This window comes from Macrobrachium nipponense, chromosome 11 (assembly GCF_015104395.2).
Source record: "Macrobrachium nipponense isolate FS-2020 chromosome 11, ASM1510439v2, whole genome shotgun sequence".
NCBI lineage: Eukaryota > Metazoa > Arthropoda > Malacostraca > Decapoda > Palaemonidae > Macrobrachium > Macrobrachium nipponense.
This window is the reverse complement of record NC_061087.1, coordinates 85,285,910-85,313,486: the sequence shown is the minus strand read 5'-3', so window position 1 is coordinate 85,313,486 and position 27,577 is coordinate 85,285,910. Positions and strand designations below refer to the sequence as shown.

Sequence of the window (27,577 nt, the reverse complement as noted above, 5' to 3'; positions counted from 1 at the left end):
TTATGTAACTTTTGTTTCATTTCTATCTTAATGTATCCTGTATGCAGGTACTGTATGTAAAATTAAAAGTAAGACTCAGAAAGAGTAGTAATCACTGATGAAGATGCTAAATAATGGATAAACAACAAAGCTAAATAAATGGGTGTATAATTTTTACATTTTATTTTAAGGAAGATTCCATAACATACGTAAATAAAAATTTGCAAATTATGAATAATAAATTTGTTGCATGTTAATTTTTCAGACCAAGGATATTGACACTAGTCTCAAGAATATGCCTCTTCCATCTGAAGCTCAGATAGCTGCAATTGACAAGCTGGTTCATTCAGTTGCAGAAGAAATGAAAGTTTCGCCAGATATGATGCAAAAAAGACGAGAGGTGGTGACTCAGCTCAATAAGCTTTTAATTTCTAAAGTTGAAGGTAATGATATAGTTTATGTATGAACTTCCATGAGTAAATGAGATACATTTAATTACTATACCTCTTATTATGAATTCCTTGATAATGTCAGGCTGGAGATACTTGTTGCATATAGGAAAGGTATTCTGTAAAGTGCCTTTACAGTTGTTAAATTTGGACTGCATCTTATTAATTTTAAGTGTCTAATAAGGGTAGGAATATGTTATTGCATGTCATTATCCATCTCTCAGATATCAAAACACCATGAAGATCTTCATTATAATATACAGCCCACATTCATGGTCTTCAGATGTTCCAGACATTCCAATATTTTGTGTGAAAGACAGACGATTCTGTGTAGCCACACACCCATGCCACCTGAGCTCACAGGTTTCAGTAACTACCTCCCTTTCATTTTTGGTATCTGTTCCAGGCTTTGGTTTGCAAAATGTTCCACACATCAATCTCCATTCAGGGTTGCTTTTCAAACTTATATATTCATATATTCATTTCAGTTTATTCATCCTATTTTTTTTTTTTTTTGTTCCTGGACAACTCCTCATTCATATATTCATTTCAGTTTATTCATCCTATTTTTTTATTGTTCCTGTACAACTGTGTTGGAAATGCAAGTTCCTTTAATAGCACGAGGACATCTCGGTCTACAGTGCAATTATTTGGACAATGCACAAGTTGACAGTAGAATATTTAGAACGTATCTTCGTAGAGCATATTATCATAAGACATCCCCTTTGGTTATCGTATTATTTCCTTTGTCTACTTGGAGAAGACCTATGTTAGACCTTCTGCTTAAGGGGGCTGGCTGGCTAATGCCCTTTTTTAAGGACAGGACTTTGATATTCATACCACTTAATAACGTGACTTGGGACATCCCCAAACTGCATATGATTTTTGCCTCTTGACCTTCGGTTTTGTGACGCCAGGGCGATTTATCCCGAAAATAACCATTTTTCAAATTCTATCTCCTCCCTTGATATTTAATATTAAGACCTGGGATTACTACCATATATAGACCTGATGTAGACCTCCAATCGAATGGAGAGTTTTTTTTTCTAAAAGTAATTTTTTTTGCTAGATATGAATTTTTCAATATGGTAAAAAAATAAACCCTATAAATCAGGAGAAAAAAAATTTATAAAAAAAATACGAAACAAAAATTGGAAAAAAGGGCTCTATTTGATTGTTCTATAATGTCTTTCTGAGTTATATACCAAATTCCAATGTTATATTAAAACTAAGTGAGAAGATAGATTTTGAAGGTCAATAAGTATAGTTTTGAGATACGGGTCAAAGTTTTCCTTCGTATTTCTATAAAGACAATGTTAATAAATAATGATTATTATGAATGTATATTTCTTTTTTGTGTATTGATAAACCAAAACTATTTTATTTGTCATAATTTAATCATAAATGATGATCCCTTTGCTCATATATCGCAGCCTGGGGCACTGCTTGAGGCAAGATGGGGCACTCCTTCCTACGCAATTCTCTCTCTGCCCTTCACTAACTCGGCTTATTACAGCGAATTTTCTTCTTCTGTATGTTAGCGAGATGTTTTCCTTGTATTTTCCTCTTTGGCATGATGAAATTCTTGCCCGAAACAAAGATAAACAAACGTAAATGCAAGAGAATGTCAAGAGGTGAAACTCAAAGGCGTACTCTTTTTTTACAAAGACAATTTAATAAATCATGATTATTATGAATTTCATATTCCATTTTGGGTATTAAAAAACCAAAACTTTGTTATTTATCATAAATGAAGATCTCTTTGCTCAAAGATCGTAGCCTTGGGCACAGTGTGACGTGTGCTGTCAAGCAAGACGGGGGCGTTTCTAAGCAACCCTCCCCTCTCTCTTCACTAACTACGCATATATTATGATATTCTGTAATAATACTTGAGCGATTTTTCTTCGTCTGTATGTTAGCGAGATGTTTTCCTTGTCTTTTCCTCATTGGCATGATGAAATTCTTGCCGAAACATACATAAACATACTAAAAGCAGGCGAATGTCAGAGGTGTAATGGAACGTGTACACTACTTGAAGTCTGTGATCGCACTAAATCAGGACTGGACTTGGTAGCTGAGCCTGAAGTCTCCTTCTCGACTCGGGGAATGTCTACAGATGCCATTTCTCCCAATTTCTTTGACAATAATTATCAAAATTTACGATATTAGAAGAAATATTGCATTTTCTTGTACGGATCAATGTTTTAGGCTTATTGAGTTACGTTAACTAATTACCCTGTAACTACGAAAGTAAGAGGAATTTTGACGAAATATTTCGTATACGTATTCTCAATTGCCATATGAAGCTCCATGAATTTTTTCATGACTGGGTTATGTTAGGTTGGGTACAGTTCTTAACTTAACCTACCTTTACATATCTTGAGTAACCAAACCAGTACTGTATCTCAATATCTTAGTTGTTTTTGTGCAGGAGTTAAGATCCGTCTTTAATGCTGCACTATGTTGCTCAGGAACGGCACCATGGTGGTTCCTTAGTCAAAAGTAGGGGGAATGTGTCCTATCATTAAAAGACATCTCTGATGAGTAGCATAATGAGCGTATGTCATCATAGGGGCTCACCTCATAGGACATCTCTCCTTTGGCAGCACGAGGACATCTCTTTCTACAGTGCAATTACTTTGACTGTGCACAAGTTGACAGTAGGATATTTAGAAAGTATCTGCGCTGAGCATACTATTATCATAGGATGTCCCCTTGGGTTATCCTATTGTGTCCTGTCTACTTGGAGAAGACCCATGTTAGACCTCTTCACACACTATTCAACAGGAAGCCAGAGGTCTACTGTTCATGGTCCCAGATCTGTTCGTTGGGGTGGAGGACTCCCATCTGTATACTGGGAATATTCTGGGAGGTTGAACGATGGAGTGCCGAATCTCCTGAAGACCCAGGAAAGCTGCCTTCAACTCCAACACGTTGATGGTGAGTTGCTTACTTCTGTGCACTCCATGCCCGAGACCAGGAGCTCTTTGCGATGAGCATCCCAACTTTCGGAGGAGGCATCCGAGTGTAGGAGCAGATCTGGAGGTGGTAACTGAAGAGGAACTCCCATTGTCAGGCTCTAAAGTCTTAGGATGACCCTAGTAGCTCCTTGTGGCCCCAAGCTGGGTGGCTGAGAGAGATCCTGCCTTAGCACAACATTCTTCTCCGGTCTTGTTTGAAGAGGTACCACCATTCAGTGTCTCAAGTCTGTCCAGTATCTCTTGAGCGAGAGATCTTTCTTGCGGTGCAATAATTCAGATGTAAGGCTACTGCAATGATTCAGATGTAAGGCTACTTCAGAGGATCTTAACCCTTAAACGCCGAATGGACGTATTAAACGTCGAGTCAAAATGTCTCCCGTATGCCGAATGGACGTACCATACGTCGACTCAAAAAAATTTTTTTTAAAAATTTGCGGAAAAATACTTATAGGCCTACCAGCCGAAAACTTTTGAATCACGTGCCTTGGGGGATGCTGGGAGTTCACGGATCGAGGTGTTGTTTTGTTTACAATCGTTACGCAGGCACGCAAGCGCGAATTTCTTTCTTGCCGTATTAAAAAGTATCTGTGACACATCTCTGAAATTATTTCGTCACTTTGACATAATTTTTGTACCATTTTAAATTAGCCGTTACATGGAGTATTATATATGAAAATGTGCGAATTTTTATGTAGAATACAACAAAAAAATACTCATGATTGTAGCTTTTATCAGTTTTGAGATATTTTTATATAAATAATGATAAGTACCAAAATTTCAACCTTCGGTCAACTTTGACTCTACCGAAATGGTAAAAAAACACAATTGTAAGCTAAAACTCTTATATTTTAGTAATATTCAATCATTTACCTTAATTTTGCAACTAATTGAAAGTCTCTAGCACAATATTTCGATTTATGGTGAATTTATGAAAAAACTTTTTCCTTACGTCCGCACGGTAACTCTTTCGAAAAAAATCATACATGCGATTGTGATAATGTTTGCACCATTTTAAAATTAGCCGTTATATAAAGTTTTATATATGGAAATGTGCGCAATTTCATGCACAATACAACTAAAAACAACCCATGGTTGTAGCTTTTATCAATTTTGAAATATTTTCATATAAAAAATGATGACAAATTTTCAACCTTTGGTCAACTTTGACTCTACCAAAATGGTCGAAAAACGCAATTGTAAGCTAAAACACTTATATTCTAGTAATATTCAACATTTACCTTCATTTTGCAACAAATTGGAAGTCTAGCACAATATTTCGATTTATGGTGAATTTATGAAAAAAATAACATTTTCTTTACGTCCGCGCGGTAACTCTTCCGAAAAAATCATACGTGCGATTGTGGTAATGTTTGCACCATTTTAAATTAGCCGTTACATAAAGTTTTATTTATGAAAATGTGCGCAATTTCATGTAGAATACAACAAAAAATAATTGAAGGTTGTAGCTTTTATCATTTTCAAAATATTTGCATATAAATCACGATAAATAGATAAAAAACCACGTTCGGTCAACTTTGACTCTACCGAAATGGTAGAAAAATGCAATTGTAAGCTAAAACTCTTACTGTCTAGTAATATTCAGTCATTTATCTTCATCTTGAAACAAATTCGAAGTCTCTAGCACAATATTTAGTTTTATGGTGAATTTAAAAAAAAAAAAACTCCTTCCCTCCGCGCGCGGATTCTCCGCCACAAATCTCCGAAATGCGTACGTCATATTCTTGGAATATTTGCTCAGTTTCATATTAAGCATTTCATAGAGTTTTATATATGAAAATGTGCACAATTTTATGTAGAATAAAACGAAAAATATTTGAAGCTTGTAGCTTTTCTTATTTCCGAAATAATTGCATATAAAAAATATATATATAAAAAAAATCGACATTCGGTCAACTTTAACTCGTCAGATATGGTTGAAAACTGCATTTGTAAGCTAATACTGTTACAGTATAGTAATATTCAATCATTTGTCTTCATTTTGAAAGAAACTGGAAATCTCTAGGACAATATTTAGATTTATGGTGAATTTTTGAAAAAAATATTTGTTTACGTCCGCCCGTTACGAATTCATGCATTATTTTGTGATAATATTTTCTCTGTGTTGCTTTTATCGTTTTACAATGTGTTATATACCAAAATGATCGTAATTTAGTGTCCAATAAAAAAAAAATGTAACTTGTTACCTTTAACCGTTTTGCGCACAGCGCAATTTGAATACAATTATATATGAAATTTTGTTTTTGCGCTATCATATATCGCATTATTTATACAGGGGGTCCTCGAGTTACGACGTTGATCCGTTCTTAAGATGCGTCGTAACACGATTTTCAGCGTAAGTCGGAACATTGAAAAATACCACATGATTTAATGTAAATACCTATCAATAACAACGAGAGAACAATTCCTTACCTTTATTAATTTGATTGGCTTGCACGCTGGAGAGGAAGCTGCGGTGCTGGAGAGACTGGGGGAGGTTAGTGAAGAGAAAAAAAACCTCCAGAAGTTGCTGGAGATGCTGAGGCAGGTGATTCTTGAGGTGAGGCAGAACATACTACTGGAGATGCTGAGGCAGGTGATTCTTGAGGTGAGGCAGAACATACTACTGGAGATGCTGAGGCAGGTGATTCTTGAGGTGAGGCAGAACATACTACTGGAGATGTTGGGGCAGGTGAGTCTTTAGGTGAGGCAGAACCTACAGAAGGTGCTGGAGATACTGGGGCAGAGCAAAAAGTTACAAAAACGATACAACACGAGGGAGAGAGAGGCAGTGTAAACAACCAAAATGGCGTATGGGCGAGGAATGAGCGTAGCGAAGCGACGCCGTCCTCTCCCCCACAAAGCGTATTCTTCCGCCGTGCGCCCGGAACTAGTTCGCGTTTGTTTACGTTGCTTACGACGCTAAACCGCGTAAGACGGAACGACGCAAAATATTATTTTTTATATTTTTATGGGGGCGCGTTCGTAACCACGAAACATCGTAAGTCGAGACCGGCGTAACCCGAGGACTTACTGTATATGATAATGATAATCTTTTTCATTTCTGATGGTTGCATACTAAACTTCAGCCAATGACAAAAAAAGGGAGCCAAAAATGAACTCTTAATCTTGAAAACTAAGCGCGCTGTGATTTTTTGAAAAAAAAAAAATTTTCCGCTTCTGCGCTCACTCTGAAACACCTCTGGCACATGGGAGACTTTTTTTTTTTTTTTTTTTTACCGCTTCGGCGTTTAAGGGTTAATCAGTTGTATGCAAGATGAGCTGTCTGCTGCTATGATTGGTGTCATCAAATGGATTTCTCTCCACTCCGAGTTTCTGTTCAGTAGGCAAGATCTGGATATTTTCAGAACAGAGGAAATTCTTTCTGTTTATAATGACTAGGTGCTACAGGACTGACTTGTGATTAGTTTGCCCTGAGAATTCTCTGTATCGTTAAAGAGCTTTGAGCAGTCTTGTTCACCTAGGAAACTCAGACCTCCTATGTGTGACCGTACTCTGGCACTGAGAAGTTCCACTCAGGCTCCTTCAAGGCCATGCGTCAATTGTCTTACAGGAAACTGACTTTGGAAAGTTTTCCTTCTGACCTTGGCTTTCTTGGAAGAGTTGGAGAGCTCCAGGGTCAAGCTTATGACATAGACTCACTATGAGTTGGGGTCAGTAGCTTTTGAATGTGGCACGAAATTCATGGCTAAGACCCAGATTCCCACAATTCACGATGACAGCTTTGACTCCTTTTCTGTTCCTTATGGTGTGGAGTTTATTATCGGTAACTTTCAAGTTTCTGCTTTGACCCATGAAGCACTGCGTTGTTGTCTGAAGGACTCGTCACCTAGAGATTAGGTGTCTTAGACTTTATGTTAACACAAGCCAGGTCAAGAAAGAGGTGTCCTAGGATACCCTTTTGTTTAAATACATGAGGTGATAAGGCAAGCCTACTCCGCATCGTCAAGTTCTGTCACCAATTAGATGGATACAGGAGTACATGACACCAGAGGATTAGGTTCTTTCCTGGCATTTTAGAAGAATTTATCTGTTCATAGGATTTTGAATGCTGGTTCCAGACTGCGTCAAACCACTTTCACTTTCTTCCACCTGAAGGATGTTACCCACAGATCCTTGGACACTTTTTCCTAAGGTACAGTGGTGGCTGTTCAACAAGTGTAACTCATCCAGTGCCCCTGGTGGGACAGTTTGTATCTTGCCTAAGATGATTGTGTGGAGTAGGGAATGAGTGAAATGACTGGTCTCTTCTTTCCCTTTTCTCTGTTCTTCATACTTACAGTGCAGTGTGAAGAATAGACACATCCATACGCTGGAACTGGCTTGATGCAGGTGAGCGTTGCAGCCATACTATTACAGCACTTTTAATGTTCCATGCAACATACAAATCTGCTTCTCAGTAGCTTCAACTCTCTCCAGCAAGGAGAGTTAGGAGTGGTGACAAACTCGTTTCTTGTGTGTAGCTAACATGGTTTGTTGTTTGAATAGATATACATAGTTCTTTGTGACTTCCATGTATGCAGTGAATGTGGACATGTTTCATTGTATTTGAACCCAGTGGTCTGAGTAATAGATTTCCACATATCTAACATCTCAAAGGCTTAGGTCTTCTTTAGAATTTTCATTTCTAAGAAGAATGATCAGGTGTGCCGACCCTCCAGTCGGTTCAGGATTCTCATACCCCTCCCTCCAAGTGTGAGTCCATGCTACTATTAAGACCAAAGGTATATTCTTTGTATGAACAAATGACAAATTTTTCATTAATTTGTATTTTTCAAAGCTAACAAACCTGAGTTTTTAACATTGACTGCCCACCTCTAGCTACCCCTCTTATGTTGCACCCTGTGTTGGAAGAAAGGCTAATGCATCACAGGATTCAAGCACTGTCTCTTGACTCGCTTCCACCTCAACTACTTATCAGATGTCAGATGCCACAGATTCATTGCATTTTCAATTTTTATTTATTGTTTTTAACTGGTTTCCAGCTGGCGCCAGAAGATTTATCCTACTGTTAAGACCTCGGGTTTGTTGGCTATGAAAAATACTTACTATAGATTAAAAATTTGTCATTTTGTTTTGTTAATAAAAGGGTAAGGTATCCCCTTGTTATGTATTATTTGCTAATAACGGGTTGTTCTGATGTTAAAATGACTTTTTTTTTTTTTTTTTTTTTTTTTTTTTTTTTTTTTTTTCCTGAACTTCGCTACCCATATGCATAGTTCTTGTGTCCCTTTTCAGTTATTCTAATTACATGCAGGCTATCCCCGGTTATCAGCAGTCCAGTTTTATGGCAATAGTCCAGCCAATTTTTTTGCTCCAAAATGTGCCAATTCCTAGTTATCGGTGCCAGTACATGCCTAACAGAGGCACCATTAACTAGTTATCGGTGCCATTAAGTGCTGAAAATTGCCAATTTTCGGTTATCGGGGGTTGTCGCCTATCATCAAGTTGCTGAAATGGAACCCCTGTCGATAACCAGGAAATGTGTGTAATTAGTATTAGGTACCAGTATTCTTTGTAATTTTGGTGTACAGGTGGTTAACTACTGTTGTTGCTGTGGGGGCTTTTCAAGTTACACAAATGGAGCAGGATACTAATGGGAACAGATTTGAAAGAATTCTTTAATAAAACTTTGATTCTCCTTAACCTAATTTATTAGCTTAACCCTTAAACGCCGAGCCGCTATTTACCAAAATGTGTCTTGTATGCCGGCGGTGTTCGGGAGTTAACGCCAAAGTGGAAAAAAAAGTTTTTTTCAAAAAATCACAGAACGCTTAGTTTCTAAGATTAAGAGTTAATGTTTGTCTCCTTTTTTTGTCATTGCTTGAAGTTTAGTATGCAACCATCAGAAATGAAAAAAATATCAATATCATATATAAATACAGTAGTACCTCGAGATTCGAAAGGCTCTACTTACAAAAAACTCGAGATACGAAAGCCAATGCGAAAAATTTTACTGCTCTACATACGAAAAGTTTTAAAGATACGAAAGGTTGTTGCTGTAAAGTTCCGAGATTCGCCTGGACCACCAAGAACAATTTTAAAACTCCCGCGCCGCCAACTGAGTAAACTCGCCACCATCCTCCCGCTCTCCCATTGGTTCCTGATGCTAGTCACCCCATAAGGTCTTGCTCTCCTATTGGTCAGCATCTACCCCTTGTGCTTTAAGTATTCTATTGGTAAAAGGTTGCTGTAAATTGAAAAACTTGTTCATGCAATACATTTAATAAAAAAAAAAAAACATTAGGTAAAGATAGAATAAAGAATAGAAATGAATGGTTATTATACTGTTTGGTAGTTTCAGTAGTTGAAGAGAGATAATGAAAATTTATGGCTTACTGTATAAAGTGATTGCTTGTCGATCGTTCGATACTCGTAAGAGCTGGATGTAAACAGACGTTTGGAAGCTTTATTTGTTTATTATAGTTAATGATTACTTAATCATTATTTGAAATGAGTACATGCAATACATTTAATAAAAAAATTGTGAATTAGATATCATAAACTATAAAATAAATCATACTGCCAACAAATACGTATTTTTTAGAATTCTTCTTCTGTTTTATTATTACGTTACGTATACGTATGTTTCATTATAGCTGTCAGTAACTCGGTATCTCCATTAGGTAAAGATAAAATAAAGAATAGAAATGAATGGTTATTATACTGTTTGGTAGTTTCATTAGTTGAAGAGAGATACTAATGGCAATTTATGGCTTACTGTGTGCTAGGAAAAATGATTGCTTGGCGCTCATTCCATACTCGTAAGACGGGTAAGAGCTGAATGTAAACAATCGATTGGAAGGTTTTTTTTTTGTTTGTTTGTGTATTATAGTTAATGATTAATTAATAATTATTTGAAATGAGTACATACTGATTATTTACACATTTTATTGGCATATTCTAAGCTTTTAGCTTCTTAGGTTTAGATGTCAAAATCATAGACTAGGCTACAGTAGCAATCGCTAACATAGGCTAGGCTTGTTGCTAAGGGACATATGCTAAAGTCCTAATATATGCAGTAAAAATGGGTTGAACATTACATGCAGTTGAATATTACTCAAGTATGTACAGTATTTTGCCTTTTTGGAGTCATATTTCTTCCGTCGGATCGGCGTTGTAACCCTAGAACATGTGTTTTAGGCCTGGAAATATAATTTACTGGGGTGTTTTTGGAGGGCTTGGAACGGATTAGTCATTTTACATGTAAAATGTGTTCCAAGATACGAAAAACTCATAATACGAAGGCCTCCTCAGAACGGATTAATTTCGTATCTCGAGGTACCACTGTATTGGAATATATGACCGTGAAAAAAATTTCATATATAATTGTATACAAATCGCGCTGTGAGTAAAGCTAATGAGTAAATTTTTTTCATTGTATTGTACACTAAATTGCAATGATTTTGGTATATAACAAATTGTAAAACAATCAAAGAAACATAGAGAAAATATTATCACAAAATGATGCATGAATTCGTAACGCGCGGACATAAAAAAAAAAGTTTTTTTTTTTTTAAATTCACCATAAATCGAAATATTGTGCTAGAGACTTCCCATTTATTGCAAATAAAGGTAATTGATTGAATTACTAGAATGTAAGTGTTTTAGCTTACAATTGCAGTTTTTGACCATTTCGGTCGAGTCGAAGTTGACCGAAGGTCGAATTTTGTCTATATCATGATTTATATAAAAATATTTCAAAACTGATAAAAGCTACAACCAAAAGTTATTTGTTGTTGTAATCTACATGAAATTGCACACATTTTCATATATAAAACTTTATGTATTGGCTAATATAAAACGGTGCAAACATTACGACAAACTGACGAAAGAATTTCTGAGATTTTCGGCAGAGTTACCACGCACGGACGTAAGGAAAACGTGTTTTTCAAAAATTCACCATAAATCAAAATATTGTGCTAGAGTTTTCCAATTTGTTGCAAAATGAAGGTAAATGATTGAATATTACTAGAATGTAAGAGTTTTAGCTTACAATTGCGTTTTTCAACCATTTCGGTCGAATCAAAGTTGACCGAAGGTTGAAATTTTGGCACTTATCGTAATTTATATGAAAATATTTCAAAACTGATAAAAGCTACAACTATGGGTTGTTTTTTGTTGTATTCTACATGAAATTGCACACATTTTCATATATAAAACTCTATGTAACGGCTAATATAAAACGGTGCAACATTGCGGATGTAAGTAAAAAGTGTTTTTCAAAAATTTACCATAAATCAAAATATTGTGCTAGAGACTTCCAGATTGTTGCAAAATGAAGGTAAATGATTTAATATTACTAGAATATTACTAGTTTTAGCTTACAGTTGCGTTTTTCAACCATTTCGGTCAAAGTTGACCGAAGGTAGAAATTTTGGCACATCGTTATTTATATGAAAATATTTCAAAACTGATAAAAGCTACAACCGTGGGTTATTTTTTTGTTGTATTCTACATGAAATTGCACACATTTTCATATATAAAACTCTATGTAACGGCTAGTATAAAACAGTGCAAAAATTACGACAAAGTGACAAAAGAATTTCTGAGATGTGTCGCTGATGCTTTTTAGTGCAAGAAAGAAATTCATGCATGCGCGCCTGAGTAACGCTTGTAAACAAAACAACAGTTTGATCTGTGAACTCCCAGCATCCCTCAAGGCGCGTGATTTAAAATTTTTCGCAAACTAGGCCTATAACTATTTTTTGGAGAATATTTAAAAAAACTTTTTGTCGTCGACGTATCGTACGTCAATTAAGCACCCAACGGACAATTTTAGTCGACGTAAAATATGTCCAGTCGCCGTTTAAGGGTTAATATTAAAGTACACAACTGAATCTTAACTTATCCTCTAATACCTAACTAAGCCTAACTTATTATTCCCCTGGCCACCTAAGAACCTAAACTTAATTCCTAAGTTCTAATATTGCAACGATACTGCATAAACTTTTGATTTCCTCTTGTCAGCAGCCCTTTCTATAGAGAACCTCTGGTTTTTCCTTTCTAGTTCCTGAATTGATATTTCCAGCTGCTCAGATGCATAGCCTGGAATCGTTGACCTCCCTCCAACGCCACTCTCTGCTCGCTTAAGTATTTAATTTCTTAAGGTTGATCCTCAATGACAACCTGTTGTTGCTTGAGGTTTGACTCCAGTTCCTGAATGCTCTCTAGCAAAGTCTTCCCCCAACTCAGCTGCCAACTGCAGGTCAGATTCATAAGTTGAAAAGCAGCCACGAAATTTTGTAGGCCAGCTTGTTACCACTTTGCTGTTGGGCTTAGAAAAAAAAAGGGATCACAACCAACTGGCAAAAGTGTGTTTTTCAGCTTCCACCACTGAGTACAGGTGAAGGGAAGCCTTAGCTATTACTCATTCTCATCCACGAAACTGTAATAAAAAAGAAAAGACCAACATGAATACAGGCTGTCCTCGGTTATCGGCAATCCGGTTTTATGGTGCTTACCCAGCACCATAAAATTGGCGATTTATAGCGCCATAACGGGCCGCGTTACGGTTATCAGCACCTTAACATACCTAACAGAGGTGCCAGATTATTGGTGCCAGTATATCACCAAGTTTAGGTTAATGGCTGTTTTTGCTTATTGGCACCCTCCAGGAATGGAACCCACGCTGATAACTGAGGACTGACTATATTAAACAGTCCATCACCCACAAACACAACATACAATAAAAAATATAGTAAAGTAGCTAAGTCCTAAAAACTACTGTTTAAAAATTACTTAACCTAATAACATCTAACAAAATAACATACAGAAAAAATCAAACATTCATTCATACAAACCCAATTTTTCATATTTCTATGTACATTTCAAAATATTTTTTTAAGTCTTGTAGTATTACATATCTGGGCGTTGGACTTTGATGTGACAATGGCTACTGCAATTTACAACATCCTGGCAGATCTTCAGTCTGAGACAAAAAAAAATTGCATTCTCTGGGACATTGAAAACTTTGTTTGTTGGCTGTGTTTGAGGGATGGGAGTGTATAGAAATATTTTATTTTATATAATAAATTAGAATTTTCAAAGCTTACTCATTTTCTGCAGGTTGCCACTTAGAGATGGTTGGGTCGTCACTAAGTGGTTTTTGTTTAAAAAATAGCAATATTAACGTAGATGTTGTAATGGACGATAACCTAAATCCTTCTACTGCATTGTTAGCAGTGAAAGAGTTGGTTGGAAGAAGTTCATTGTATAAGTAAGTATAATTTTGTGTTTTAAGACAAGATTTTATATAAGTAACTTAACAAGTAATTACATAGCTGTATTCTACCCCCTAACATGGCAGCTTTTAGAATGTTAAATTCTCTGTAACGTGCTATTGTTTAAGTGTAGTTGATAAGTCCCGCCCACTTCCGGATGCGGATAGGTACAACGCTGCTGACAAGTGCAGTTTACTTCTTCCGCTCAAGGAATGAACATCACTTGTGTTCCATGCATCTTTGTTTTGGATTTGGTCGCCACCTGGTTGCTTTGTCTCCATTTGGTGATGTACTTGTCATTATTATTAGCGTGCACACTATTTTCATGTAGCTAGGTTCTGTTAGAACGGCATAGTCTTGATTTGCTTTAATTTTGGTCGTTGGCTGGTTACTCACTGTCTCCATCCGGTGACATGATCTTTAACATAGACAACGTTGGTGCTATTCCAGTTAGCCTAGATTCCATTAGGACAGTTTTATTGGACCCAAGCCTACATTATATTAGGTTTGAATCGCGATAACAAAACTCACGACAACAATGTCTGACGGTAGTAGCGTTATTTTTCGACATTGCAGCAAAGGCTGCAACATTAGGCTAACGAAAGCTTCTTATGATTCCCACTCAATATGTAGTGTGTAAGAAGCTTTCGTATTGATGGTAGAGGACAGACTTGGTGGAAATTCTTGGACCAGAAGAAGAGGAGAGAACTCTTTGCCTTATAAGGACACTGAGGCACTACCTAAAGTAAAAACCCGTGAAGTTAGAGTGGTTGTCACCTCATAGGCTTTTAATCATAATATGTCTGTCATCATTCCTCCAATCAATGTTTTTATTGGTACCGATAACTAGTTAAGGGGGCCGGCCGGCTAATGCCATTTTTTAAAGATAGGACTTTGATATTCATACCACTTAATAAGGTGACTTGGGACATCTCCAAACAGCATATGATTTTCGCCTCTGACCTTCGGTTTTGTGACGCCAGGGCGATTTATCCCGAAAATAACCATTTTTCAAATTCTATCTCCTCCCTTGATATTTAATATGAAGACCTGGGATTACTACCATATATAGACCTGATGTAGACCTCCAATCGAATGGAGAGTTTTTTTCTAAAAGTCATTTTTTTGCTAGATATGAATTTTTCAATATGGTAAAAAAATAAACCCTATAAATCAGGAGAAAAGAATTTATAAAAAAAAGACGAAACAAAAATGTAAAAAAAGGGCTCTATTTGATTGTTCTATAATGTCTTTCTGAGTTATATATGAAATTCCAATGTTATAGCTTCAAAACTAAGTGAGAAGATAGATTTTGAAGGTCAATAAGTATAGTTTTGAGATACGGGCGTTCAAAGTTTTCCTTCGTATTTCTATGAAGACAATTTTAATAAATAATGATTATTATGAATGTATATTTCTTTTTTGTGTATTAATAAACCAAAACTATTTTATTTATCATAATTTAATCATAAATGATGATCCCTTTGCTCATATATCGCAGCCTGGGGCACTCCTTCCTACGCAATTCTCTCTCCCCCCTTCACTAACCCGGCTTATTACAGCGAATTTTCTTCTTCTGTATGTTAGCGAGATGTTTTCCTTGTATTTTCCTCTTTGGCATGATGAAATTCTTGCCCGAAACAAAGATAAATAAACATAAATGCAAGAGAAATGTCAGAGGTGAAACTCGAAGGTGTACTCTTTTTTTTTTTTTACAAAGACAATTTAATAAATCATGATTATTATGAATTTCATATTCCATTTTGGGTATTAAAAAACCAAAACTTTGTTATTTATAATAAATGAATATCTCTTTGCTCAAAGATCGTAGCCTTGGGCAGAGTGTGACGTGTACTGTCAGGCAAGAAGGGGCGTTTCTAAGCAACCCTACCCTCTCTCTTCACTAACTACGAGAATATTATGATATTCTGTAATAATACTAGAGCGATTTTTCTTCGTCTGTATGTTAGCGAGATGTTTTCCTTGTCTTTTCCTCATTGGCATGATGAAATTCTTGCCGAAACATACATAAACATACGTAAAGGCAAGCGAATGTCAAGAGGTGTAATGGAACGTGTAGACTACTTGATGTCTGTGATCGCACTAATTCATGACTGGACTTGGTAGCTGAGCCTGAAGTCTCCTTCTCGACTCGGGGAATGTTTACAGATGCCATTTCTCCCAATTTCTTTGACAATAATTATAAAAATTTACGATAATAGAAGAAATATTGCATTTTCTTGTACGGATCAGTGTTTTAGGCTTATTGAGTTATGTTAACTAATTTCCCTGTAACTACGAAAGTAAGAGGAATTTTGACGAAATATTTCGTATACGTATTCTCAATTGCCATATGAAGCTCCATGAATTTTTTCATGACTATACCACCATATATAGCGGTTCCGGCCGGCCCCCTTAATGGTGTCTGTTAGGCATGTATTGGTGCCGATAACTAGAAATTGGCACATTTTGGAGCCAAAAAATTGGCAAGACAATTGCCATAAAACTGGATCGCTGATAACCGCGGACAGTTTATGAGAACTGCAGTACCCTGGGTCTGTTGTCTGTAATTTGCATGGTGTTGGCGGAGGAGGAATAGGAGCTATGCTTCTATCCTTCCTCTCTGGTTTTGGCCTGCCACCTCTGTGGCCACGAGTTCAATTCTCGGGCATTCCACTGAGGCATTAGAGATGTGTATATGTGGTGATAGAAATTCACTCGACATGGTTCGGAAGTCACGTAAAGCCGTTGGTCCCGTTGCTGAATAACCACTGGTTCCATGTAATGTAAAAACACCATACAAACAAACAATCTATCCTTCCTCTCTTTCACTTTGAATATAGGTTGTCGAGTTTTTGGGGAGCCTGGTGATACTATGTACTTGGAGTACCCACCAGTCTTGGCCATGGATGGATAGAGGGTTTTGTGATTTGGTGTAGTTGAGTGTTGTGTGGCTGGTTCTGTGTTGGTACCATGCCCAGGGCAAGGGCACCTTTCCAAGTTATGCTAGCCATTGGATGACTCCTTGAGCTGCATAACTTCTAATGCATAGTAGCTTTTTGTACATGAACTTTCCTGCCAGATATATACTTAGCTTACGTCTCTGACGTCACGACAGAATTCAAAACTCGCGGCAAATGCGACAGGTAGGTCAGGTGATCTACCCCACCCGCCGCTGGGTGGCAGGTGTATGAACCAATCCCCCTTTCCAGTCATAATTTTTCTGTCGCCGGTGTCGACTACATCTGTTGTCGATACCTCTCGATTTTGGATTATTACTCGTTTTCGCCCTGGATTGTTTCATCGGACTTTTGGTGAAGTACCTGCTCCTTGGCTTGGCATTTGCGATTTGTGGACCGGTTTTGGATTATTCTTTTGATTATTCTTGGAATTTCATTATGTCTGATTTAGAAATTAAGAAATCAACTATGTTCAGAGTTTGTTCTGTTAGCGATTGTAAGGTGAGGCTACCGAAAGCTGCGGTAGACCCTCACACAGTATGCATGAGGTGTAGGGGGAATGACTGCTCATTTATTAACCCTTGTAATGAATGTGGTAATTTGAATGAAGAAGAATGGAAGGCGCTTTCTTCTTATGTAAGAAAGCTTGAGAAGGACAAGGTTAGGAAAGCTTCATCTAGGAGTAGGTCTCGCGCTAGCGAGTTTGAAGTTGATAACCCTGTTGTGGACGTAGCGCCTTTACCAGTTTCAGCCCCTGCTTCCTGCACCGAACCCGAAGATGCGCCTTCGGAGGTGGACACTATGAGAGCCACTATTCGCAGCATGGAGCTGAAAATTAAAGTGCTAGAAGGTAAGAGTGATAGCAATTTGTGCAGTGATCCCAGTGCAGTGGAGGGTGCGTCTGATCGGCTCCCTAATGCTTCTAGGCCTAGACCTCTTCCAGACTCCCAGACCCAGTGGAGGAGGAAAGTCGAAAGCCGCAGGAAGGTTAGGGAGAACCCCCACCGGTCAGGCGTCCCCTCGGTAGCGCCTGATGTTCGCTCCCAGGCTACCTTGGATCGCGCCAAGAGAGAAGTCTTACGGCAATGCTTCTCGTCTTCGCCTTCTCCTTCGCCCAAACGTGGTTGGAGCTCCTCGGAAGCTTCTCGGCCGTCGAAGAGAGCCTGGCAGGCTTCTTCCGCTCCCCTCCAGCCCTTAAGTTTTTTCGGAAGATCCTGGATTGGATGTGAAGAAACCGAGGATTTCTTTGGAGTTTCGCTCTCCTAGTAAGGATCGAGCTGCGTCTCCCGTGAAGGACTTTGTTAAGTCTCCTACACGTGTGTTGGCTAGTCTGCAGGCGCAGATTACGGCTCTGGCTGACTCCTTGATTGTGACTTCTGGTCGTAGGAAGGACGTCTCGCTCCCGGTAAAGAAGTCCAGGCGCTCTTCTCCAGGCTTACGCTATTCGTCAGTAACCGCCCTCTCTCCAGGAGTGGATCGTAGTACGAGGCGCTCTTCAAAGGACAGGCGCTCTCCTGCGGACATCGTTTCTCCGTCGGACAAGGGGCATGCTTCCCGTAGACGAGCCTCTCCTGACAGGCGCTCGTCTCGAGACAGGATCTCTCCCGCTGGCAGACGCCAGGAGCCTGGTAGGCGTTTTTTCTCATGGTATCCGCTCTCCTTCAGGCTTTCGCTCTCCTGTGACCAGACGCACTTTGGTAGACAGGCGCTCTTCTCCTGTCAGCCGCCCTTCTCCTGTCAGCCGCCCTTCGCTTAGCAGGCACCAAGAGCCTGGTAGGCGCTCTTCTCCTTCAAGGCGCTCTTCTCTCCCGATTTTCGCTCTCCTCGAGGTTAGGCGCCGGGAATCTGTCAGACGCTTCTCGCCTGGTAGGCGCTCGTCGCCAGAGATTCGCTCTCCTCGCAGCAGGCGCCAAGAGCCTGATAATCGCTTCCCGCATGACAGGCGCTCTTCGCCAGGCAGCCGCTCTCCTTTAGACAGGCGCCAGGAGCCTGATAGATGCTTTTCGCCTAATAGGCGCTCTTCGCCTAATAGGCGCTCTTCGCCTGATAGGCGCTCTTCGCCAGATTTTCGCCCTGCGTTCGTTAGGCGCCAAGAGCCTAGAATACGCCCTCATCCTGACAAGAAGGAGTTTTCAGGCAGAAGCTCAACGGAAGTTATAATTTCCCCGGTTAGATGTCAGAGTTCTTCCAGACGTTCTTCCAAGGATGGACTCTCGGCTGAGGACAAGACAGCCTTTCATCGTAAGGATCGTGAAGGATCTTCGGCGGAAGAAGAACAGGATCCCTCGGAAGAAGAAATTCCTAAAGATTCCTCCGTTTCTTCATACAAGCGTTTGACGGACCTGTTGCTTCAGGAATTCGGAGACGCCCTTTCTCCTGTCGCCCCGCCCTCGCCTCTTTTGTTATTTTCGACTTCGAAAACTTCGAAGGTTTCATCCTGTGTCAGGATGAAGCCTGCAGTCTCTATGAAGAAGGCTCTTAGAGGTTTTGGTGAGTGGCTTCTTTCGAAGGAAGAGAAAGGGAAGACGGTGTTCTCTTTCCCTCCTTCTAAGCTTACTGGGAAACTAGGATTCTGGTATGAATCGGGAGAACCCTTGGGCCTCGTTCTTCCAACCTCGGCAGACTCGGACTTCTTTTCACTGGTGGATTCCTCTCGACGCTCTGCCCTCATGTCTGCTAAGACGACATGGGGGATGAATGAGCTTGACCACCTGTTGAAGGGAATGTTCCGAGTCCTGGAGGTGTTTAACTTCCTAGACTGGTCTTTGGGCGTTTTGGCCAAGAAGACTCAGACCCCGGATTCCATTTCTCCTGAGGATCTTATCAGTGTTCTCACGTGTATGGACAAGGCAGTGAGGGATGGATCGAGTGAAGTAGCTTCACTTTTCGGAGCGGGAGTGATCAAGAAGAGATCTGTGTACTGTTCGTTCCTGACGAAATCAGTATCGCATGCTCAGAGAGCCTCTCTCCTGTATTCTCAGCTCCCTCCTCAACTCTTCCCTAAGAAGATCGTTCAGGATGTTTCTTGTGCCCTTTCAGCTAAGGCTACACAGGACATGCTAGCCCAGTCTACCAGGAAGCCTCACTCTTCTTTCCAAGCTAAAACCAAGAGAGAGACTCCAGTTAGGCAGGAGCCCTTTCGAGGAGTCCCTCCTGCCAGAGCTTCTTCCTCTAGAGGATCTAGACCCACTAAACGAGGGAAGACCTTCTCTAGATCCATCAGAGGGAAGAAGTAGGATTCAAGTTCTCCAGACATCAGTGGGTGCCAGACTTCTGAAGTTTGCCGACGTCTGGGCCCGAGAAAGGGGCGGACAACTGGTCACTCTCGATTGTCCGCAAAGGCTACCTCATTCCCTTCTTATCAAGACCTCCGTTGACGACGACTCCGAGGGAGTTGGTAGCCAAGTACAAGGACCCCATCATGAATCAAGCCCTCTCTCTAGCAGTAGATCTTATGCTGGAGAAGGAGGCGATAGAACTAGTGAAAGATCCTCATTCTGCGGGTTTTTACAACAGACTGTTCCTAGTTCCCAAGAGCTCAGGAGGATGGAGACCGGTTCTGGATGTAAGCGCCCTGAATGTCTTCGTAGAAAAAAGGAAGTTCGCCATGGAGACAACTTCTTCAGTGTTGGCGGCTCTTCGTCCAGGGGACTGGATGGTGTCCCTAGATCTTCAGGACGCTTACTTCCATGTGCCTATCCATCCTTCTTCACGGAAGTTTCTGAGATTCATGATGGGAGGGAAGATCTTCCAATTCAGGGCCTTGTGCTTCGGCCTTTCGACAGCCCCTCAAGTTTTCACGGGTTTAATGAAGAATGTAGCGCAGTGGCTACATTTGGAGGGAGTGAGGCTGTCTCTCTATCTAGACGATTGGCTGATCAGAGCAAGCTCACAAGAAAGATGTCTGGAGGACCTACAAAAGACACTGACTTTAGCAAGTTCGTTGGGGCTTCTGGTGAACTTCCAGAAGTCACAATTAATCCCCAGTCAAGAGCTGATATATCTGGGGATTCGGATGGTTTCTCCGGATTTTCGGGCATATCCGTCACCAGAGAGGATTGCTCGTTGCCAAGAGAAACTAACGACCTTCCTAGAGAAAGATGCATGCACAGCGAGGGAGTGGATGAGTCTGTTGGGGACACTTTCCTCGCTGGAGCAATTCGTTTCTCTAGGAAGGTTGCATCTCAGACCTCTCCAATTCTTCCTTTACCGGAACTAGAGGTGTCTCTCTCTAGACCTGGAATTCTCCTTCAGGATATCAAAAGGAATCAAGAGGACCTTCGGTGGTGGACAGATCCTCTCCGATTTGCAGAAGGTCTGTCTCTGTACATGCCAAACCCGAACCAAGTATTGTTTTCCGACGCGTCGGAGACGGGTTGGGGTGCGACCCTAGGGTCAAGAGAAGTGTCAGGCACCTGGGAGGGGGAACAGGTGTCCTGGCACATCAACAACAAAGAGTTGATGGCAGTGTGGTTGGCGTTAAAAGCCTTCGAGCCCCACGTCCGAAATGCTATAGTTCAGGTCAACTCGGACAACAACCACAGCCTTGGCTTACATAAGAAAGCAGGGGGGGACACTCTTTCTCCCTGTACGAAACAGCGAAGGACTTGCTGTTGTGGTCTCAGGCAAGGAAGATCGTTCTCCTCACCAGGTTCGTACAGGGAGAAAGGAATGTCAGAGCCGATCTCCTGAGCAGGAGGAATCAGGTGCTCCCCTCGGAGTGGACTCTGCACTCAGAAGTTTGCCAGGACCTGTGGAGGTTATGGGGCAGACCTCATATCGACCTTTTTGCGACAGCAAAGAACAAGAGAATAGACCTCTACTGCTCCCCGATCTCGGACCCAGGAGCAGTGTCAGTCGATGCTTTCCTTCTAGACTGGAGAGGTCTGGACGTCTATGCTTTTCCTCCATTCAAGATTCTGAGTCAAACACTCAGAAAGTTTGCAGCCTCGGAAGCGACAAGGATGACGCTGGTAGCTCCATTCTGGCCGGCCCAAGATTGGTTCACAGAGGTACTGGAATGGCTGGTGGACTTTCCAAGAGCTCTTCCACAAAGAGTAGATCTGCTCAGACAACCCCACTTCGACAGGTATCACAGAAACCTCCCCGCTCTCAATCTGACTGGCTTTCGACTGTCAAAAGTCTTGTCAGAGCGAAGGGGTTTTCAGCTAAGGCAGCGAAGGCTGTCGCATCAGCTAGAAGGCCCTCTACCCTTAGTGTCTACCAGTCGAAGTGGGACGTCTTTCGCCGTTGGTGCAGAAACCAGAAGCTTTCCTCCTCCAGTACCTCTGTGACCCAAATCGCAGATTTCCTGGTTTTTCTCAGGGAAAAATGCGGTCTTGCAGTTTCGACCATCAAAGGATATCGGAGCATGTTAGCAGCTGTGTTTAGGCACAGGAATTTAGATATCTCCAACAACAAAGATCTACATGATCTGCTAAGATCTTTTGAAACTTGCAAGAAAAACCCTCGTCTCAAATTCCGAGCTGGAACCTGGATGTGGTTCTTCGTTTCCTGAGGTCCTCGAAGTTCGAACCTCCCCAGTCATCTTCTTTCAAGGATCTTACGAAGAAGGCTTTGTTTCTTTTGGCTTTAGCATCTGCCAAAAGAGTTAGTGAGCTTCATGCTCTAGAAGGAAGAGTAGGTTTCAAAGGAGATTCCGTGATTTGTTCCTTCCTTCCTTCTTTTCTAGCTGAGAACGAGAACCCCTCAAATCCTTGGCCAAGGAGTTTTGAGGTTCCAGGCTTAGCTCCCCTGGTAGGGGAAGAGCCAGAAAGAACTCTTTGCCCTGTGAGGACTTTAAGATACTACCTCCAGCGGAAGAAGTCTCTTAAGGGCATTAAGGACAGACTTTGGTGCTCTGTAAAGGATCCCAGTAGACCATTGTCTAAAAATGCTTTGTCCTTCTTTATTAGAAGCCTCGTGAAGGAAGCACATTTGGCTTGCGGTGAGGATCACTTCAAGCTTTTGAAAGTCAAGGCTCACGAGGTAAGAGCCATTGCGACGTCCTTGGCTTTCAACAAGAATATGTCACTCCAGAATCTGATGAAAGCAACATTCTGGAGATGCAATTCAGTATTCGCGAACCACTACCTTAGAGACGTCAAGATTACTTACGAGAAGTGCTTTGCGTTAGGCCCGTATGTATCGGCGGATTCGGTGCTGGGGCAGGGAGCTGAAGCATATCCTTTGTAAATTTTTTCCCCTATTGTTTGTGTTGTGTTTTTATGGTGTTTGAAAGAGGATGCGGGTAGGCATCTCTTTCTATTCGTATTGCTAACATTAGAATGGTTAGGTGATCTGTTTGTGCTAGAGCTCCCTGCATTGGTAGTGGTCAGGCTCTGTCATTTAAGAGGGCGAATCCCCATTGACATGATCCGACTTGGATTCTACTGAGTAAGTGGATATCAAATCCCTTCGGTAGACCCAAAGAGTCTTTTCAGCTGTAGGTCACGCCCTCGCTGTAGCTCTTCAGGCTTTGCAGACTAATAGACAGTAACTATGAAGTCTTCAGCCTTATCAGGTAAGAACCAAGGTTTGTTAGTATCCTACAACAGATGTTGTTTCCCCTTTTTCCTTGTTAGCTCTGTCTTTTTCCCTCCACCAAGGGTGTCAATCAGCTAAGTATATATCTGGCAGGAAAGTTCATGTACAAAAATGATAGTTATTTTACAATAAAGTTTTGTACATACTTACCTGGCAGATATATACGATTGATGGCCCTCCCAGCCTCCCCTCAGGAGACAGGTGGAAGAGAAATTATGACTGGAAAGCGGCGGGTGGGGTAGATCACCTGACCTACCTGTCGCATTTGCCGCGAGTTTTGAATTCTGTCGTGACGTCAGAGACGTAAGCTAAGTATATATCTGCCAGGTAAGTATGTACAAAACTTTATTGTAAAATAACAATATCATATTGGAATACTCCTTCATCTACATAATTCCCACTACTGCTGCACCACTACAGGTTAAGATGAGCACCAACCAGAAGCAATAATTACCTGCTTCAGCTCTCTTATTAGGTAAGGTTTAACAAGCATTTTAACCAATGCTAGCAGACTTCTATATTTTAGAATTTCCTTTTTATCTCTGAATTTATAAAGTAAATGTGTCCTTGAATCCCATCCACTATCAATTTGGGATTCAGCCATGTAATTACTTGGTAAGTTACTTAAATAAAAATAAAATTTGTTATACTTACCAAGTAATTACAAAATCAGAGCCCTCCCTCCTCCCCTCTCATGGATGTTGGGCAGAAATGAATTGAGCTTGTCAGCAGCATTGTACCTATCCGCACCCGTGGGTGGGTTTTACCAACTACACTTGAACATTGGCACATTACCAAGATTTAAAAACTCTGAAAGCTGCCGTTTTAAAGGGGTACAATGTAGCCATGTAATTACTTGGTAAGTAGATATAAATATTTTACTATAATAATGTCTCTTTTCACTGTTACATTGATTAGAAATTGGTGTTACTTAACTGTGTTATACACATGTAAGTGTTGATTGATGACTCGGCATGATAAATCAAGATGTTCATTCCAAGGGAATTTAGTTTCAATATGTATCGAATATGTAGTATAAAGGAAATTTGTAGATAATCGTATTTTTTATCAGATGTATTAAGTAAAATATGAAGTAAATAACAGTATGAAAGTATTAAGTAAAATATGAAGTAAATAACAGTATGAAAGCAAAGTAGAATGACCTGGACACTGGACATCGGAGCAGGAGAAGAATAGAGCATTGAAATAGGTCAAAAAATGTATTATATAAATTTAGTATTACAAAGTCACCTGAGAGGGACTCGTCAGAAGATATGACGTGAACATAACAGGAATGTATTAATTCAAGAGATATTTAGCTAATACATATGTGTGATTTTTATTTGATCCCTTACAGAAGTGTTGTTGACGATCTCTCCTCTTCGTTCCCTACTATGGCCTTTACACATGTTAAAACAGGATTGCGTGTGGTGGTGGGTGCCTGCAACACCTCCTCATCGAAGTTAACTAACCAGCTTCTTGCTGATTATGCTTCCCTGGACCCTCGTGTAGTAGTTCTAGGAATAGCATTCAGATATTGGGCCCAGGTACAGTTAATAGAAGCAGTGTTCTTGTTTTGAATGAATAAATTATTGAGTTATGTGTGAGCCTAATGATATATTTGGTTGCCATAATTTGTTTTATAAAATTATGAAACCAGAAGCTCTTAATGCCTCTAATAATCTTCACAGTTTGAAATCATGTTCCTTCAGAGAATGCAAGTATTTGCTTTTTTTCAGTTGTGCCAAATTGACAATCAGGGGCGTGGCACTCTTCCACCACATGTATTCCCGTTGATGGTGGTGCATTTCATGCAGCAACATAATCCCCCAGTTCTCCCAGTTTTACATTTACTTCATCCAAAACCAGATGGGGAATCATACCTCAGTAAGTGGAAAATAAATCAGGATATTGTTGCTTAGAAGCATTTGTTAATATGTAAAGTATTTTTTCTTTAGATATGAAATTTATGGTATACTATCAAGCTATTAAATTTGGGTTTTGGGGATTGCTTCCTTCTGTAATGCCTATTGTACCTGACTTAGTTGTATTTGAAGAACCAGCAGATTTGGGCGATTCCTGGAAGGCTGGGAAGAACACACAAGGCATTGGTCGGCTGTGGCTTGAAATGTTTCGATTTTATGCCGTAGGGTTTAAAATCACAGAGTATGTCATTAATGTTCGCCAGAAGCGTCCCATGACTAGAGCAGAGAAAAATTGGAGTAAGAAGATTGCAGTTGAAGGTAAAATATTTTCCACCAGTCATATTTGCTTACAAGAATCTTCCCTTGAAATTCTTGAGCCTATTCATGTAGCTTACTTGGAGTGCTCTATACGCTGTAAAATCATTGTATGCATTGATAGATCATATTCTACCAAATTTTTATTAGATAGTATCGATGCAAGGTGCTGTAACTATTCTATAGTTTTATCATTTTTGGTTGTACAGAAATATTATGTAACAGAATTTATAGTTGGAACAAATTTTTTCTTTTACATTCTACTGACTTTTTAAGTTTATTCTGTATCAGTTAAGAAAATGAAAATTTTTGTGGAGAAGAAAGTACATTAACACATCCCTCTCTTCAGATCCATTTCTTCAAAAAAGAAACCTAACAAGAACTGTTAGTGGCAACCTTGTTTTTGAGTACATAGTGGATCGTTTCAAGACAACATACAGATATTTTGCCATTCCTCAACTTGCTTTTGGGCCATTATTTCAGCACATAGCTGTAAAAGAGGTAAGGATTAGACCCACTTTTATATTACACACACACACACACACACATATGTACGTATAGTATATATTACGTAAAGTTTCAAACCTACCTTTTTGCTATATTTTTTCTTTTATCTTCAAATGTACTGTAACATGTTCAAGCGGTGTGGCCGCGTGGTATCTGTTGAAGAAGTGGTGCCTTTTTGCACCTATTGTATGGAAGTATAAACTTGATAGCAGACTTCCAAAATGCATTTATTTATGACCTTTATTCATAAAATTAATTGGTTTTAGTGGTCACTTGATATTAAATGTAGCCTAGTTCTCTCTCTCTCTCTCTCTCTCTCTCTCTCTCTCTCTCTCTCTCTCTCTCTCTCTCTCTCTCTCTCTCATATGACATTATACAGACTGCTCAGTGGTGTTTGAAATTAGTTTTCATGTGCTTGTATTGAGATCAGATATGCCTTGTACAGTAATACCTTGGGTTACGAATTTAATCCGTTCCAGAACCTGCTTCGTAACCTAAAAAATTCGTAACCTAAATGGATTTTCCCATAAGAATGTTATAAAAAGCAAATAATGCGTTCCACCCGACCATGAATAACCATTTCAATTCATATTTTTCCATTTATTTTTGTTCACTAAGGTTGAAAATTCGTGTAGGAATTACATAAAATTATAAAATTGAAGAATGAAATTAAATATAAACACTAGATTTAATATGCATGCACAGTAAAACCTGAACTTTACCTTTGGCGAGTGTGGCTGCTGGCTTGACGGAGACGGGAGGAGGGGAAGGGTGAGGAGGAGAGGGTTAGGGCTTGGGGGGGAAATCTCCCTCCGTGAACACTATGTTGTCTTTCACAATTTTGAAAAAATATTTTTCTATGAGCAAATTTTCTACATCGTCGAGAATATAAGGCCGTTGTTTCGTCAATACTGTGACACCTTTTGATGCTTTACTGGCTTTAATTTCTTCCTTTTTCTTCAAAATAGTGCAGATCGTTGATTGCGACCGCTTGAAGAATGCTGCAATGTCTTTCACGCACTCGCCTTTATCATGCATTTGGATAATTTCCTTCTTCATTTCGACTGTAATCATCTCCTTCTTTCTTATGCTTTCCTTCTTGCTGCTTGCCTTCGTCATCTTGGGAGCCATTGTCTTTAGTATTTGGGTAATAGTAATGTATAAGCACTATCACGGAAACACAACACGTGCGCAAATCACTAAGCAAATTTGAGAGCGTATCACGGACAGATGCGTTCAATCTTACCGCCAGCGAGATATTGAAAGAGTTATGGTTTAAAAAGGGTCAAGGGATGCGTAGGAGGAAGTCACGTGACCCTCGTTAAGTTTTGGCCGAAAAAATGCGTTCGCAGATCCCACGCTCATCCGATGTAAACAAAGGAGGCGTTAAGTTTTGGCCGAAAAAAATGCGTTCGCAGATCCCACACTCATCCGATGTAAACAAATCAAGCGGCCTCCCATGATGGAAATTCGCGCATTCGTATTCCAAGCGAAATTCGTATTCCAGAATGAGGGCGTCACTTCGTAAGTTAAAAAATTCGTATACTAATCGGTTCGTAACCCAAAGTATTACTGTACATATATGTAAAATTCTAACTAACTTAGTTTTGCATGTATTAGTTGACAAGATTTTGTTTGTAAGTATAGGCGGCCCTCGGTTAGCAGCAGGGGTTC

At 39.9% G+C, this 27,577-nt stretch overlaps 1 protein-coding gene across 4 annotated transcripts in view; it reads left to right on the top strand.

Moving 5' to 3' along the window:
- The window catches only part of LOC135206812 (terminal uridylyltransferase 7-like), a 294,251-nt gene that overhangs the window by 111,127 nt on the left and 155,547 nt on the right, over positions 1 to 27,577 (top strand). For all 4 annotated transcript variants that reach the window (XM_064238310.1, XM_064238303.1, XM_064238320.1 and 1 more), the window contains exons 6-11: positions 245 to 422; positions 13,496 to 13,646; positions 24,514 to 24,703; positions 24,896 to 25,043; positions 25,214 to 25,399; positions 25,746 to 25,897. In XM_064238310.1, the coding sequence (XP_064094380.1) occupies positions 245 to 422; positions 13,496 to 13,646; positions 24,514 to 24,703; positions 24,896 to 25,043; positions 25,214 to 25,399; positions 25,746 to 25,897 (1,005 nt within the window). The remainder of the gene's footprint in view (positions 1 to 244; positions 423 to 13,495; positions 13,647 to 24,513; positions 24,704 to 24,895; positions 25,044 to 25,213; positions 25,400 to 25,745; positions 25,898 to 27,577) is intronic.